Here is a 17,436-nt window from a genome sequence, read left to right on the forward strand (position 1 = left end):
ATGTCAAAGGGGAGGTCTTGGACTTTTTTGCATTTTAGTCTTCAAAAATGGAAAAGTGGCCTGAGCTTGCTAGTCATGCCTTGGACGTTTTGGCCTTTCTGGCAGCCAGCATTATCTCTGCACATGTCTTCAGCGCTGTTGGTAGTGTATTGACAAATAAGCGCATCCAGCTGTCCCCTGAAAGCATAGACCGCCTAACATTCATAAAGATAAACAAGTTGTGGATGTCAAGTGACTTTGCCACCCCAATCTCAGACTGTTCAGACTAGGTGATAGTGTACTGCCAGGATTCTGTGAGCAAGAGGCCTTCACCTGGCCATCACCCACCTCTATATTTCTTATGTCAATAGTCTAGGAAGCTAATGGCTATGCTAAAAAAGTGGTGCTGCACTATAAAATGTATTTTTGCTGTTTTGTAAGCTTTTTGCCCCCCCTCAAAGGTGTTTTCTCTGCCTTACATTTTTTCCTTTCATTGAATGCAGTGGGATTTGGAAACGTTCGCTAAAAGTTTTCAGTTTGGTTCAATAAAGGTTTGATGAACGAACCACTTGTTTGATTGGGCTCTGTGAACCGAACCTTGAGAGGTTCGCTCATCTCTGCTCAAGATTCAACTCACATCCGTCTGAGCATCCAAGCTATTCTTTTTGCGAACGGAGCACCTGAGCATGGTAGTGCTCACTCATCACTAATCTCCACATAAATCCTTGTATCTAGGTAGCTGGATTTTATATATAATCAGATTTTAGCTAAAATAATTATTCTCATTCTGTTTTCATCTTAGTTTATGAACAAGTAAAATCGGTTACTGATATTTTGGAATTATTTCTTGCACGGCTTTCTTAATGTCTCTGTTTCTAAAACTGTATATTATGGGATTTATCAATGGAGTAAATACAGTATATAATAGTGATAGGAATTTATTAATGTTGGATGTTTGTCCACTTTTTGGAAAAATATACACACTGAATAGGCTCATGTAAAATACCAAGACCACAGTGAGGTGGGAGCTGCAGGTGGAGAAGGCTTTCTGTCTACTGACATTAGATTGAATTTTTAAGATGGCGCGGACAATCTTACCATAAGAAATAATAATAATTAGGTTAGGAATACCCACAAGTGGTATGCTTAATAAATATATCTGCACTTTTATAGGAAATGTATCAGAACAGGCAATGTCCTGTAAGGGAACAAGATCACAGAACAGATGGTCAATGATGTTCAGACCACAGAATTTTAGCCCGGATATTACTATGATGTAAATTAATGAATTAGAAAAACTGAGTAATGAGAACATGATCACCAACTTCACACACAATGTGCCTGTCATGATAGAGACATAATGGAGGGGATTACAGACGGCCACATATCGGTCATAGGACATCGCTGTGAGAAGAAGAGATTCAGAACCTTCAGCAATACAGAAGAAAAACAACTGGGCCATACAGCCGATAAATGTTATGGTCGCTCCATTATTCAGTAGGACATGGAGCAAGTTGGGGACAATATTTGTGGGCAACAAGATGTCAGTGATGGACAGTTGTGAGATGAAGAAGTACATCGGAGTGTGGAGGTTCTTGGTGGTGGACACCAGGGCGATGATCAGGAGGTTCCCACATATTGTCACATTGTAAACCACAAGGAGCAAAAAGAACAAAATTATTCTCAGATTCTTGCTGCCTTGAAAGCCTAAGAGAAAAAAATCCTTCACTGCTGTTAGATTCTTCTCCGGCATCTAGAGAAAAGCACAATTCACTAGTGAATTTAATTTAGTCTCCAATGTGGGTAAACGCTTTCTTTTTACAGACTGTATCAGGCTACTGCTTTATTAAATCTTTCTTATCCAACCTTTAGAAACTATGTCTCTTTTGAAGTTCAAATGACGTTATAAATGATTATGTATTTTATATAATTTTTAAATTAATTACGATTGAAATGTCTAGATTTTCTATCAAACAAATGTCTTACATACTATTATTGAGTGACCTGTGTTCCTCTTACTTCCAACTATGTAGAATAAAGTAAAAAAAAAAAAAATAACTATTCCATCGGAAAAAAAAGCATAAACCAGTTTTACAGTGACTTGCAAAAGTTTTTGGCCCCTTTCAATTTTTCAACCTTTTCACACATTTCAGGCTTCAAACATAAAAATTTAAATTTTATGGTGAAGAAACAACAACATGTGAGACACAATTGTGAATTTGAACCAAATTTAGTGCTTATTTAAAAGTTGTTTAAAAATTAAATAACTGAAAAGTGGGGTGTGCAATATTATTCATCCCCTTTACTTTCAGTGCAGCAAACTCACTCCATAAGTTCATTGAGGATCTGTGAATGATCCAATGTTGTCCTAAATGACTGATGATGATAAATATAAGCCCCTGTGTGTAATCAAGTCTCCGTATAAATGCACCTGCTCTGTGATAGTCTCAGTGTTCTGTGTAAAGCAAAGAGAGCATCATGAAGACCAAGGAACACAACAGGCAGGTCCGTGATACTGTTTGTTGTGGAGAAGTTTAAAGCCTTATTTGGTTACAAAAAGATTTCCAAAACTTTAAACATCCCAAGGAGCACTGTGCAAGCGATCATATTGAAATGGAAGGAGAATCATACCACTGCAAATCTACCAAGACCCGGCCATCCATCCAAACTTTCATCTCAAACAAGGAGAAGACTGATCAGAGATGCAGCCAAGAGGCCCATGATAACTCTGGATGATCTGCAGAGATCTACAGCTGAGGTGGGAGAGTCTGTCCATAGGACAACAATCAGTCGTATACTGCACAAATCTGGCCTAGATGCAAGAGTGGCAAGGAGAAAGCCATTTCTCAAAAATATCCATAAAAAGTGTTGTTTAAGTTTGCCACAAGCCACCTGATAGACACCAAACATGTGGAAGAAGGTCTATCATATGCATCGATACGGAGAGGCGTGTGCTGCAATATATGCAGCTTTCTGACAGCTTTTGGCAATTCTGCTGTAATTTAATCTCATCTCCTGATGAACCCCAACCAATAAATAGGGGAAAATGCATCGAGGCTTTGTTACTTCTTTCTTGGTTAAAGACTATGGAGAGCTTGGGTATTACCATAAGAGAGAGAGACTATTACTGAAAGACATTTGCTCCGAATAGATCTCAGATAAGGGAATCTTTTTTGGTTTCCTCTGATATCAAATGACATGACCCTGTAAGGGATATCATATGAGGGAAATCCACTGAGGAATGGGGCACTACTTTACCTTTAGGGTGCATGTTATGTAAATTATATCTCCATTGGTAGGTAGGAGTTAGAAAGATTGAGAGTCATCTAGAATCTGCCCCTTTAATAATAATATCAAATTGATACTCTGAAGGTGTAGAAAAATTTCTCTTGACAGGAATAATCTATTATGGCTGTCTCATGGTCCTGGGATTCTTTGTCATTATCCACAGTGTAGGATGGTTAAAATTTTTTAATAAGATTAAATAAAGGGGTTTTTATTATAGTAATTGAGGTAGCTTTTGAGGATAAAAGAAGGTGCTCTGGTCAGATGAAACAAAAATCAAACTAATTGGGCACAATGACAAATGATATTTTTGGTTTAAAAGCAACACAGCTCATCACCTGGAACACACCATCCACACTGTAAAACATGGTGGTGGCAGATTAATGGTTTGGGCCTGCTTTGCTTCATCAGGGACAGGGAAGATGGTTAAAATTGATGGGAAGATGGATGGAGCCAAATACAGGACCATTCTTGAAGAAAACTTGTTGGAGTCTGCAAAAGACCTGAGACAGGGACGGAGATTTGTCTTCCAACAAGACAATGATCCCAAACTTAAAGCAAAATCTTCGATGGAATGGTTCACAAATAAATGTATCCAGGTATTAGAATGGCCAAGTCACAGTCCAGACGTGAACCCAATCGAGAATCTGTGGAAAGAGCTGAAAACTGCTGTTCACAAAAGCTCTCCATCCAACCTCACTCAGCTCCAGCTGTTTACAAAGGAATAATGGGCGAGAATTTCAGCCTCTCCATGTGCAAAACTTATAGACACATACCCAAGCCACTTGTGCTGTAATTGCAGCAAACGGGGGAGCTGCAAAGTTTTAACTTACAGGGGATGAATAATATTGCACGCACCAATTTTCAGTTATTTATTTTTTAAAAAAGTTTAAAACAAGCAATAAATTTCCTTCCTCTTCACAATTGTGTCACTTGTTGTTGATTCTTCACCAGAACATTAACATTTTTATCTTTATGTTTGAAGCCTGAAATGTGGGAAAAGGCTGAAAAATTAAAGGGCGGCGAATACTTTCACAAGGCACTGTACTTGTTCTCTGGGTTCTCATTCACTTGTATCATGCAAAATACATCTTAAGCAAAACATGAAAACCTATCTCCATGCAAAAAGTTTTGTTTGTTTTACTTCAACACTATCTATCCTTGAATAATCACTTTAAGGCTCTGTGCATACGCAGAAGTGAAATCCTGTTCTTTTAACAGTAAAAACACTTTATTTTAAACACCCGTTTTGTGGGATTTTCATTGCATTTTCACAGAATTTTTGTCACTTTCTCATTGCTTTCTATTGGTCAATAAATGCTTCAAAAACATTAGAGAATTGACAAGATTCCGAATTCAAATTCAGTCTGGAAAATAAAATCAAGAATATACATGAGATATCACAAATCTCCCAGCTTTGGCTGGTATTGGAAATAGCAAATTTTAATTTGCCACTTTAAGGCCCTGTGCCCACGCTACGTATTTTGACGTGGATTTTGATGCAGATTTTCAGAAATCTGCAGCAAAATCTGCATGTCTATTGTGAAGCCAGCAAAGTCTATGAAATTCAGCAGTGCTGTGCCGACGTTGAGTATATTTCCCTTGCGTATTTGGTGCAAATTTCCTTTTTTTCTGCCCCAAATCTGCACCAAATATGCCAGGGATAAATAAGCAATGTAGGCACAGCACTTCTGAATTCTCACAAGATTTTTCTGGCTTCAAAATGAACATGCAGATTTCTGAAAATACATGTCAAAACTACACAGCGATGGCACTGGGCCTTAGTATGAAGTACAGAAAGAAGAGAAGAGAACCATCTGAGGACTTTTAAAGGACGTTCATTACAGATTTCCCATTGACTCACTTCTGTTTATCGCAGGACGCTGAAATTTCACGTGTAATGATAAATGTCTCTTTACGTTACATGTCCATTTGCAACTCTGCACTGATAACAGTCTTTTTTTTACAGGTACTGAAGTGGTGTAAGCTATGATAATGGAGCCAATGGAATGAAGAGCAGTCATCACCTGGAGAGGTGTGAGCAGCTGTGGAAATGAACGAGCAGATACTTCATGCATGTGAAGATGGTCGTGGATGATTTTTTTCCATTTATCCCACCATAATTTTGACATTTTGGGCCAGGTGACGAATGGTTTCTCTGTGATTTTCAAAAATGGAAGCATCCAATTGTTGAATGGTGTGTTCATCAATAGCAGAAAGATGTTGCCCTGGAATTACAAATGTGGAGTTTCAGCATCCTGTGATAAATAGAAGTTGGTCATTGGAAATCTTTAATGAACGCCCCTCGTAAGAAATAATATTTTTGAAGAGTATTAGCAATCTCAAGGTTACCAAGCTCATCTCAAAATCGATTAAAATTTATTCACAGTGCTCATTTTAATCAAGAAGTTTTCAACCCATGGCATTTAAGGTAATATGCCTGGATGTGGACTGTAAAGAGAAATTAATGAACGGTTGCATTGCAGGATAGTTCAGATGGTAAATAATCCTCAATCAAGTTCCAAAGAAATTCAAGCTGTCTTGTAAGCTCAGGGTGCATCAGTGTCAGATCAAACTGTCCATCCACATCTGAATGAAATGAACAGATGGGACCAAGATAAAGCTTTTTGGTAAAGTACATCATTCTACTGTTTACAAAAAACAATAAAAGGCCTTCATAGAAAAGAACCCATCACCTACAGTAAAATATGGTGGAGGTTCAAAGATGTTTTGGGGTTGTTTTGTTGCTTCTGGCACTGGCGGCCTTCACTTTGTACAAGGCATCCTGAAATCTGAAGATTACCATACGATTTTGGGGGCAATGTAGTGACCAAAGTTAGAAAACTAAGTTTGTGTCCTAGGTTATGAGTCTTGCAGCAGGACAATGACCCCATACATATTTCAAGAAGCCCCCAGAAATAAATGTAACGTTGTAAAGAGGTAGCAATGAGTCCAGGTTTAAATCCAATTGACAACTGTAGAGAGATCTTAAAATTGCTGTTGGTTGGGAGAAGACGCCTTCAAATATGATAGACCTGGAGCAGTATAAAAGAAGAGTCCAGAATTCAGGTGAAAGGAGTAAGAAGCTTCTGGATGGATACAGGAAACAATCGATTGCAGTTATTTATGACAAAGAATGCACAACCAAATATTAGGTTGAGGGTGACAATTTTGTCCAGCCCATTTTGACGTTTTGTGTGAAATTATGTCCAATTTGCCTGTTTTTCCTCACTTTTTTTGTGTTGTTGCAATACACACAAAGGAAATAAACATGTGCATAATGTAATAGTGTAATAGTGTAATTGCAATCATTTTTGGGATAAAAACATCATTTTCTGCAACAATTTTAAGGGTGACAACACTTTTGGCCATGACTTCATATGTAAACACAAGGAAAAAAGTTTTTGATTTTTAGCTCACCACAACCAGTGGATTTGTGTCCATACTAAGTGTTCAGTGATGCTCGGACAGATTCAAGGACCAGTTTCCAACCAATATTTCCAAGCAGAAAAGAGAGAGAGTCCAGCAAGACAAATGTGAAGCAGTCTCTTCTTAAAATTCCAAAATCTTTATTAGTGCATGTTACATTTTTTTTAAAAATATAATACGTATGATATGACAAGACAGACAATGATATTTTAGGTAAGTCTCGGTTATAAATTGAATCCCTGATTTGTTCTGATATACATGACTTTTATTTGCGTACGGTACTACCGATGTATTGGACTCTGCATGTATTACAGCTAGGAAGATAGTCAACATTTGTAGAACTGCAATTAATAAAGGACTTAATTATGATATAGATGGTGGGACTGTTCATGAAAGCACTTGTTACCTATTTTGTCTCCCTCATATATTTCTTATAGATTGTAGTTTGCTCCTTTTTCCTCGCTCCGCCTGTAACTGCTGAACCATGCGGTACTTGACATTGTCTTTACTTGTCCCCAAGTAATTATGAAATGCTGCAAAATATGTCGGAGCTATAGAAAAAAAATATTATCCAATTTATTATTATTTGTTCTCCATGATATTGTTGAGCCCTATTTTAGACCTTGCACACATATTAGGCATCACTGTACATGAAGGAATTTCAGAATTCCTTTCAAGGTTAGTATTAATTGAACAAAATATGGCACATTATTCACAATTTTAACATTAGATTTTATATCAGCTCCAGTTGTAAACAATAAAATGTCTAATGTGTCTTGCAAAACCAAAGGGAATGGAAAGGGTCAACAACCAAAAAAATATCCTTCACAGGATAGGAGTCTCAATTGTGAAATGTATCTTTTGACATAAAGCCCCAAACACCATATAAGACTGTTTAGATGCATTTCCGGTGACATTACTTACATTAGATACTTTCATGTTCTGGAAAAAAAATTCAAAATATTTTTTTCTGTCCAATTAGGAAAATTCTGCCAGACCGGAGGAAATTAACCAGTGTGATTAATTATGAGGCGTAGATGACACGGACTCCATCATTACACACAGATAATGTAATGTGTAAAGCATATGAAGAGTATACAGTATATATACACAATCCAAAGCTGGGATATTGTGTAAAGTGATTCCATGGAGACTGTTATTAATTTTCTCTTGTGTCTCATTTATTTCTGGTCATCGCAGAATAGATAAAGAAAATTGTCTTTAATAAATGTAATGAGCAGCTCCATTACGTCTGTAAAAGAAAGGATTTCTCAGAAAGTAAAAAAAAGACAATAAATTTCTGAATCTTTCAGACTACAAGGTGCAACCAGGATTGGGCAACTGAAAAGAGGAAAAACAAAACATAGTTTCTAAATGTTAATATTGTAATATATATGGTAATATAATCTATATATTAATATATATGTTAATATTAAAACTCCCCTGGTGATGAAAGGATGTGAAGTGGTAATGTCACTAACACTCGTGGTTTATGGTTGTGCGCTACGTTTTCTAAAGTAGAAGCGGGGGTGTTGATTAATTCAAAAGAGATAAAAGTATAGTACCAAAATAATATAGGGCATTATACTGTATATTATCCCCAACAGTGAGATATCAAAGACACGATACACTTTACTTTGGTTGTTTTGTACCAAAGCTCATAAGGAGCACAAGTCCATTTACTGTGGAATCATCTCTGTGCCGGCTGCTCTATATATGTGATATCTTTCATTTATGCCACTAATAATTTTAGCCAGCTGTAAACTTTTGTATAAGTTATTCTATTTTACTCACTATAAAGGATCAAGTCAAGGTAGATAAACATCCAGCAACCCCCATGTAAGGAGTGTAAAAACATTATTTATTAATTATTGAAATACTATAGTGAAAAAATAGAAAGACACTCACTATGCCTATGTGTTTTGAGAACTAAGGCTCTGATTCAAGATGATTATCCCTAGAATGACGGGCCTGGCGGCATATCTTTTTGCTATTTTCTGCAAGATTATGTTAGTTAGAATTTTGAAACTCTAGGTATTCCTCAAGTATGTCGTTGTTGGTAATATCCAGTTGTTATTGTTGTAATTTTATGTGATAGGTATTTTGATATAACAATGCTTTTTGGGGGAAACCCCATATTCACGGAACCCGGGTCTTTAAGGCCCATAAAATATTTATCATGTGCTCATCAGGGTTTGTGTCTCAAGTTGCTGTGTTATTGTAGTCAGGGTTGCTGGGGAAAAGGATGGATCATGCCTGTGTCTTGAAAAATGCTTTCTGTACTTTTTTTCTTAAGATATTACAGACGAGGTGCTTTTATGTACAAACCTAGAAGTAAGACATATTGCTTCTGGGGTAAAATACCATGGAAAAATATCCCAAAAGAGAAATTGTATGCTAATATTTGACTAACACTTCTGGCAGGGTGTACAAAATCTTATGTTGTTCCTATCGGAGAATTATTTCTGGAACCACTTACTGATCCACACTTTAAAGCAACAATGTCAGTAGATGAAGAAATTTGGAGACACCTTTGATTTGATGATAAGCAATCTTGTCCTGAGAGATTGGAAATGGATTTATCAGCCCCTATCAGTTACATCTGGAATATTTTTTTCAATGATTGTACCAAGTTCTAAAATCCAAGTTCTAATGTAACAGTGGATGAGCAGCTTGTAGCCTATAGGGAACATTACAAGTTCATTCAATATATGAGTAGTAAACCAGCCAAGTATGGAATAAAAATATTCTGGATGTGTGATTCTGCAAAGTATAATGCAATGCTCAATTGCTCTTTTAAGGAGACACAGTGTGTGAAATAAATAAAAAAAAGAAAACAAAGCAAAAATAGATTCAAAAATCATAATTGATATAAAGTATTAGTTGACAATTAAAAAACTATGAAAACATTCAAGTCTGAACTGCTCTGCATTGCGGTGACTCTGTAGTTACAGTCATATGATAAAGTTTGGGCACCCCTATTAATGTTAACCTTTTTTCTTTATAACAATTTGGGTTTTTGCAGCAGCTATTTCAGTTTCATATATCTAATAATTGATGGACTCAGTAATATTTCTGGATTGAAATGAGGTTTATTGTACTAATAGAAAATGTGCAATCCGCATTTTATCAAAATTTGACTGGTACAAAAGTATGGGCACCTCAACATAAAAGTGACATTAATATTTTGTAGATCCTCCTTTTGCAAAAATCACAGCCTCTAGTCGCTTCCTGTAGCTTTGATTGGGTGCAGTGTAACACCTGTCACTCAGCGTGGGGGCGTGTCTCACTGCAACCAATCATAGGCGCCTGTGGGCGTGGAAAGCAGGGAATATGAGATGGCTGTGTACAGAGCACAGCGCGCCCGCCGGTATAAAGGCTCGGTCACGCTGTGCAGGCCGGCCAATCACTGCAATTCCACAACTAACAGGGCTGTGGCATTGCAATGGTCTGCCAGCCAATCCCTGCATGAGGGCTGGCTCTCAAAAGAGCGCCAACATGCAGGGATGAAGACCACGAGTACAGCACGAGTATCGTGAAATTACTCGGTACCCGCCGAGTAGCCCGAGTACAGTGATACTCGTGCGAGTACCGAGTAGTAACAAGCATACTCGCTCATCACTAGTGATGATATTTTTATACCATATCCCTGCACCCAATCTAACCTCATGGCAAAAAAGTGGGTTTTGCCATGGTTTTTGCCGCTGTTTTTTGTTGCGGGTTTGAATGCAAATTTGGTGATGACATTTTTACACCATACTCCTGCACCTAATCCACACCTCTGGCAATAACTGCGCATATTTGGCGCATTTTTTGCCACAGTTTTGCCACATTTTGTGGAATGTTTTTTGTCGCAGCAGTAACATCAGTTAGGTGAATTGCCACAGTTTTCTGCCAGGAGGTGTATATTTGGTGCTGAAATGGTCTGTCACAGATTTCAGCATCAAATTTGCACCACCTGGCAGAAAGAATTTTTTTTTGCATTTTTTGGCCAAGAGATGCAAATTTGGTGATGGCATTTTTACACCATATTCCTGCACCCAATCTACAACTCCTGGCAAAACATGTAGACTTTTGACGCATTGTTTTGCCGCAGTTTTTGCCGTGTTTTTTTGCAACGGTTTTCTGCCAGGAGGTGCACATTTGCTGCTTAAATGTTCTGCACCATATTTCAGCACCAAATTTGCACCTCCTGGCTATAAAAACCCTTTTTTTCCATTTTTGGGCCAAGAGATGCAAATTTGGTGATGCCATTTTTACACCATATTCCTGCTCCCAATCTACACCTCCTGGAAAAAAAAACCCACAGGTTTTTGATGCACTTTTTGCCACGGTTTTTGTTTCAGATTCTGCTGCATTCTTCTGCCAGTAGATGCACATTTGGTGCTGAAATGTTCTGCTCCAGATTTCAGCACCAACTTTGCACCTCCTGGCAGACAAAAAAAATAAATATTTTTTTTGCATTTTTGGGCTAAAAGATGCAAAATTGTTGATGGCATTTTTACACCATATTCCTGTATGCAATCTACATCTCCTGGCAAAAAATCCTGTTTATTACGCATATTTTTTATGTGATTTTTGCCAAGGTACTGATACAGTTTTCTGCCAAAAGGTGTAATTTGGGTGCATTAATAGTGTGAAAATTTCAGCACTAAATCTGCATTTTTTGGCAAAAAAACATGATTTTCTGCCAGGAGATGCAGGTGAGTTCACTGACTTTACTGAGGTCTCCTGAGGTTAGGTTACCAGCTGTAACAGGTGGAGGACTGTGGAAACATCCAGCTGTGACTGCAACTCACCTGAGTGACATCACCGCTGATTGAGCGGCTCAGTCTCTGTCTGCAGTCACAGCAGACAGTCATGCCTTATAACCCTCTCTGTGACCAAGACGAAGCAGACCTAGGATTGTCGTGGGACCTTGTGTGGATTATGCTGGACTTACAGGGGTGTTTTGGGGTTAATAAAGTAGTTAAGAAAGTGTTTTTTTGTATTTTATTCCAAAAAAAGGTTTTTTTCATGGTTTGTGGTTTATTTACTTTCACTTACAGATTAGTGATGGGGATGTCTTGTAGACATTGCCATTACTAATCCAGGTCTTAGTGACAGCTGTGGGCCGTTACTAACCCCTCATTACCCCAATTGCCACCATATCAGGGCAACCAGGAAGAGCCGGATAAAGCACCGAGCTTGTCGCATCTCATGCATGTAACAATCTTGGGCAGCGACAGGTTGCTATTTTTAGGCTGCGGGGGTGGCCTAATAACCATAGGCTTCCCTAGTCTGAGAATATAAGCCCCAGATGTCAGGCTTTATGATGGCTGCGTATGAAAATTGGGGGGACCACTGTTACGAGGAGGACCCGGGGAAGCGTGCCAAGATGGTACATGGACAGCTTCCGCCGGTCAAAATCCACTGTGCGGTGTAGGGAACCGCTGCTATGGTGGGTGAAGAGTGAGCGGGTTGCTGCTAGCGATCGTCTGTTGAGGTCATAGACAATCTGCGTACACCAGCCTGCCCTAACCCGTAAGGGTTGTATGGCACGGGGCTCACAGCTTGGTGTACCTGTTGCATGGGGGAAGCACAGAGGTGCCCATGCACGTGTGCTTCAAGAACCAGGTGAGTCCGGCGGAGACTCGAGGAGCTCACCTGGGACAGGAACATGGCCTGTTAAACGAAATACTGCCGGAGCAGCAAGGCAGGAACTCGGCCTGCAGAACAGGTACTGCCGGAGCAGCAAGGGCAAAGACCACAAGAAGACAACAAATGACTGTACAGTGACGTAGCAGCACGCTGCCAGTCATCCAACAATAAAGGATGGTCGCGCACTGCCATGATAGCAGGGGGAGCTTTTAAGGGAGTGTAGCTCCACCCAAGGGCGGGCGTGAGGCGGAGATGACGGACCTGACCCAATCAGGGTCCACGACGTCCCAGCCCGGCCAGTGAGGATTCACCACGTCAGCAGCCTTGTCATAAAGCCGTGTGACGTCAGTGGGCGAATCAGGACACGCCACGCATTGCACGTGCTCACCCTCCTGCCTCTGGGATATAGAGGCGGGATCCTCGGTCTCACAATGTACAGAGATAACGGGAGTCTCATTTCTTCCCTGAGCAGCAAACCTCTGCACATTGTGCAACCTCTCAGACCTTCGGGGCCGCTGAGCAGGAGGACCCGCGGCAGGCAAGGAATAGGAGACTGCTTCACTCCTTGCAACAAGAAAACCACTAGGTGTCACCCTTCTGCTGTCTCTCTGAGCAGGTATCTCTTGCACACTGCGCAGTCTGCCAGACCTTTGGTGCTGCTGAGCAGGAGGGCTCGTGGCAGGCAAGGAATGGAAAACTGCCTCATTCCTTGCAACAGGAGAGCCATGAGGTATAACAGACCACACTCCAGTTTTTAAATTATTTCTTTAAATTGTTAAAAAAAAATCCGCATGTTGTTTCTTTTATCTTGATACACAGCCAAAATAAATGCATGGCTGGGAGCTTCAGCTTGTAGCCATATGCTTTATCTGTGCAGGGTACCATAATATGCCAATAGCTTTACTTATTTATTTTTACTAGATGATCTAGATGCACCTGTGAGTGGAAGCATAAGACATGCTGTCACACAGGCTTGAGGCGCGTCTTTCTGCAACCAATCACAGTTGCTGGTGGGCGGAGAAAGCAGTGCATATTCAATTATCAGCTACGGAAGTGAATGTACGACCTGGAAACAGCTTGCTGCCATGACACAGAGCCTCGGTGAGTAAACTCCTACCCCCCTATCCCTTCCACTACCCTTTATATTTGCTGGATTCTGGTCCCCATGTACTTATATGGGAACTGGATTCCGGACCACAATCGGACTTTAAAAAAAATTAACACAGACCCGCCGGTCCTGGTTATCTGCGAGTCCGCTATCTCTTTTTACAACTCAGCTGTGTGATAGCATATTCAATTATTAGCTACGGAAGTGAATGCACGACCTGGAAACAGCTTGCTGCCATGACACAGAGCCTTGGTGAGTAAACTCCTACCCCCCTATCCCTTAAACTACCCTTTATATTTGCTGGATTCTGGTCCCCATAGACTTATATGGGAACTGGATTCCGGACCACAATCGGACTTTAAAAAAAATTAACACAGACCCGCCGATCCTGGTTACCTGCGAGTCCGCTCATCTCTTTTTACAACTCAGCTGTGTGATAGCAATATGTTGTTCTGCAGCTTTAGCCCAGGATTGGCTGCTTTTAATTATCTCTCTAATTCTAAAATAAATATTTTAATAAAGCTTAGTGTATGGTCCAAACATATATTTAAAAAAATTGATTTGATATTTAGAATTATTTTTATATCAAGATTGTAATTAAAATTATGCATTACTTTTCTAAAAAAAATTAGAATTTTGAGATTAACTCAAAATTGGATCAATTTGTGTAAACTATGCCTATGTCCGTTTCTCTATTTTTATTTGATTAATATTATTTTGTATCAATTACAAAATATGATATCAAAAATAAAATGAATCTAGACATATTAAGTCTCAGTGGAGAAGTCTTGTGCAGCAGCTCCGGGGAGAGTCGTGGAGCTCCCTCTGGACTGAGCAGCTGCAAAACACTATAAATGAGGTTAGTAAATGACTTATTACTGGATACATGAAAAATGACTGTTACACTGCGTGAACTTGGTTATAGTTTTATTAATGTTCTCACCTTCTTACTTCCTAATTCTAATATTAGAAGATTATCTAAATACTATATCAAACAGTCTTACACATGGACAAAACCGAAGAACCTCGTGTATGAAAGGTTTTTACATTTGGTTAAAGTTAACCGTATTTTTTAACTTGTTTGTTAAGATGAAGCTTATATTTAATTTTGTTTTATATTGATATTTTCCTATCCTCAATTACACAGGTCTGCAGTGGTATTTTTTTTTTAAAGAAAGAGGTGACTTTTAAATATGTTCAATCTAAACTCAGTTAAATTATCGAAAAAATTTCATAATATAAATTTTTTTCACAGACGTTGACTTGCTTCTTATAGAGTAGAATTCCTTATGATTCCAATTAAAGATTCTTCCAAATTTTTCTCAAGGCGGTGCTCTGATGCATTACAGTGATGGGCAGCGAGGAGGATACATGAAGTACCCATGCTTGTTGTGTGAATGAGACAGCCGAGATAGAACTTATTATTGGAGCTAAACAAGATAAGATAGATAATATGGGGAAGACACATGAGGAAAAGAAGACAAGGAGATAAACAAGGGATGTCTGAGAGATGGTAAAAAGGGGAAAAGCTGTTTCATATCATTTCTAGTTTCCTAAGGCTAGTTTCACACATCCGGCTTTTTGCCGGTTTGCCGGATTCGACGCAATGGATGTCTGAGAGATGATGAAAAGGGAAGAAGCTGTTTCCTAGCATTTCTAGTTTCCCAAGGCTAGTTTCATACATCCTGCTGTTTGCCGGTTTGCCAGATTCAGTGCAATGGACGTCTGAGAGATGATGAAAAAGGGAGAAGCTGTTTCTTAGCATTTCTAGTTTCCTAAGGCTAGTTTCACACATCCGACTATTTGCCGGATTCAGCGTATGCCAGTACAGTGTATACAGTACAATGGCAGTGCGACAAGCACTGGTCACATGCTTTCATGTGAACGGAGCATGTGACCTGGAAGTTGCAGCGCTGCCATTGTATGCTATTACCATACACGGTACTGGCATGCACCTAATCCAGCAAAACGGTGAAAAGCCGGATGTGTGAAACAGGCCTAATGCAGCCAGGTCACCTAGAGATCCAATAATGTCCATAATGGAATGAGTTAATTTGGTTATTAATGTAGACAGTTAAAAGGAGAGACTTTTAAGTATCTGTGTACCAATTTTCAGGGACTATACGAAGCACAGCTGATGGAAGGCATTTTTGTTGGTATGGATATTCACAAACTCATGAAGGATAATGTGTTTGAAAAAAAATGGAAGCAGTTGCGAAGAGGGCGCGGGATTATTTAACTTCATCATTAAGAGCATGCTGAAACACTTCAAAACTGTGGGTTGGCTGAAAAATTTGAAGGTTAATTTTTTGCATAATCATTTGGACAACTTTCCTGACGACCTTGGTGCTGTCAATGAAGATCAGAGAGAAAGATTTCATCAGGATGTCAAACAGATGGAACAACAATACCAAGGTGGATGGAAGGTGAAAATGATGGTGGATGACTGTCGGATGCTTCAGAGATTTGCAGACCTTCTGTAAGAGAAGAGAAGTTTTGAATAGAAAAGGAAAGGGCACAAGAATTTATTCCAATAAAGTTGCAGAATGAATGCTCAATTTTTTTTATATAATATTTTGCCCATTTTTGGCTACAATAAATATTTTTCTTGTTCATCTAACTTTGCTTAACTTCACGGACAAAATAGAGGGTTATTCTTTTAAATCAGGGTGTAAGAAAACATAAGATTCAGTCTTTGGATTGGAAACAATTTTCATAAACCCAAATTTTGCATACCTGAGCTATTATTTTGTTGACAGTATATGTAAATAACCTAAAAAAAAACTGTAAAGACAAGTCACAATACTAATAATAGATTGAAGAATTTAAGTAGATTTTGCCTTTATTGTAAGACAGGAGGAGCAAAAATAAGGAGCCTGATACTCATATGTATGATCATTAGTAATTTGTTCTGCAATTTTTATTTTTACAATTTCTTCAATTGGATTTCCAATAAAACTGTTTTTCACCATTGCTAACTTCTTTTTTCCTTTTATTGTAGACCAAACTTGCAAATAACGTCACCTCAGTTATTCTTCTAGGATTTTCAAATCTTCAAAATGTCAACATCCCGTTCTTCTTATTAGTAGTCCTCATTTACTGTGCAACTATTTCCGGGAACTTTCTGATCATTGCTTTATATCTACTGAGTAAATCCCTCCAGTCCCCCATGTACTTCTTCATTACCCAGCTGTCGTTGTGTGACATCTTGCTGACTACAGACATTGTCCCCACCCTTCTCCTTACTGTACTGTATGGGGGAAGCTCGGTGACTCTCATCGGTTGCTTTCTCCAGTTTTCTTTCTTTGTTATGTCGGAGACCTCAGAATGTCTTCTATTGTCAGTGATGTCCTATGACCGATATCTGGCCATCTGTAACCCCCTCCGATATAACTCCATAATGAATCCCATGTTTTGTGTGTTGTCTGTGAGTATAATTTGGTTCATTGCTTTTATTATAGCCTTAATTGATGTAATTCCTATGTTTTATTTGTATTACTGTGGACCACATAATATTGACCATTTCTACTGCGACTTGGAACCTATTTTGAAGCTCTCCTGCTCTGATATATCCATATTTCATATACAGGTACTTATCATTGGTGTCTTCAGTGGTTTTTGTCCTTTCATAATAATTGTGGTGTCCTATATGTGTATTGTTATCACCATTCTGAAAATCTCATCCACCACCGGAAGACATAAAGCCTTCTCCACCTGCAGCTCCCACCTCATTGTGGTTTCCATGCTTTATGGAACACTTATTATTGTTTATATGTTTCCAACAAGAGGACAAGCCCTAACCATTAGCAAAGTCTTATCTCTCATTTATACTGTGCTGACCCCACTGCTTAACCCTATTATATACACTCTGAAGAACAAGGACTTTAAAGAAGCTCTTCACAAACTAAAATGTGTCTAAAATACAAGAATGAGGTAGGGATTTGCGTGTATTGAACTCTGTAAGTTTGCAGATCAACCAAGTCCACAGGCATAGC

General features: G+C 38.9%; 2 protein-coding genes across 2 annotated transcripts; one reads left to right on the forward strand and one right to left on the reverse strand.

The window, feature by feature from the left end:
* Positions 1–802: 802 nt before the first annotated feature.
* LOC142302987 (olfactory receptor-like protein I9) lies at positions 803–1,732 on the reverse strand. Its single transcript, XM_075344088.1, has one exon. The coding sequence runs from the start codon at positions 1,730–1,732 to the stop codon at positions 803–805; it is 930 nt and encodes a 309-aa protein (XP_075200203.1).
* A 3,951-nt stretch (positions 1,733–5,683) lies between these two features.
* LOC142302988 (olfactory receptor 5V1-like) lies at positions 5,684–17,360 on the forward strand. The gene is made up of 3 exons (XM_075344089.1): positions 5,684–5,695; positions 9,887–9,926; positions 16,471–17,360. Exons 1-3 carry the CDS (start codon positions 5,684–5,686, stop codon positions 17,358–17,360), a joined length of 942 nt encoding a protein of 313 aa, XP_075200204.1.
* The last annotated feature ends 76 nt before the right edge of the window (positions 17,361–17,436 follow it).

This window comes from Anomaloglossus baeobatrachus, chromosome 4, assembly GCF_048569485.1.
Source record: "Anomaloglossus baeobatrachus isolate aAnoBae1 chromosome 4, aAnoBae1.hap1, whole genome shotgun sequence".
Lineage (NCBI taxonomy): Eukaryota > Metazoa > Chordata > Amphibia > Anura > Aromobatidae > Anomaloglossus > Anomaloglossus baeobatrachus.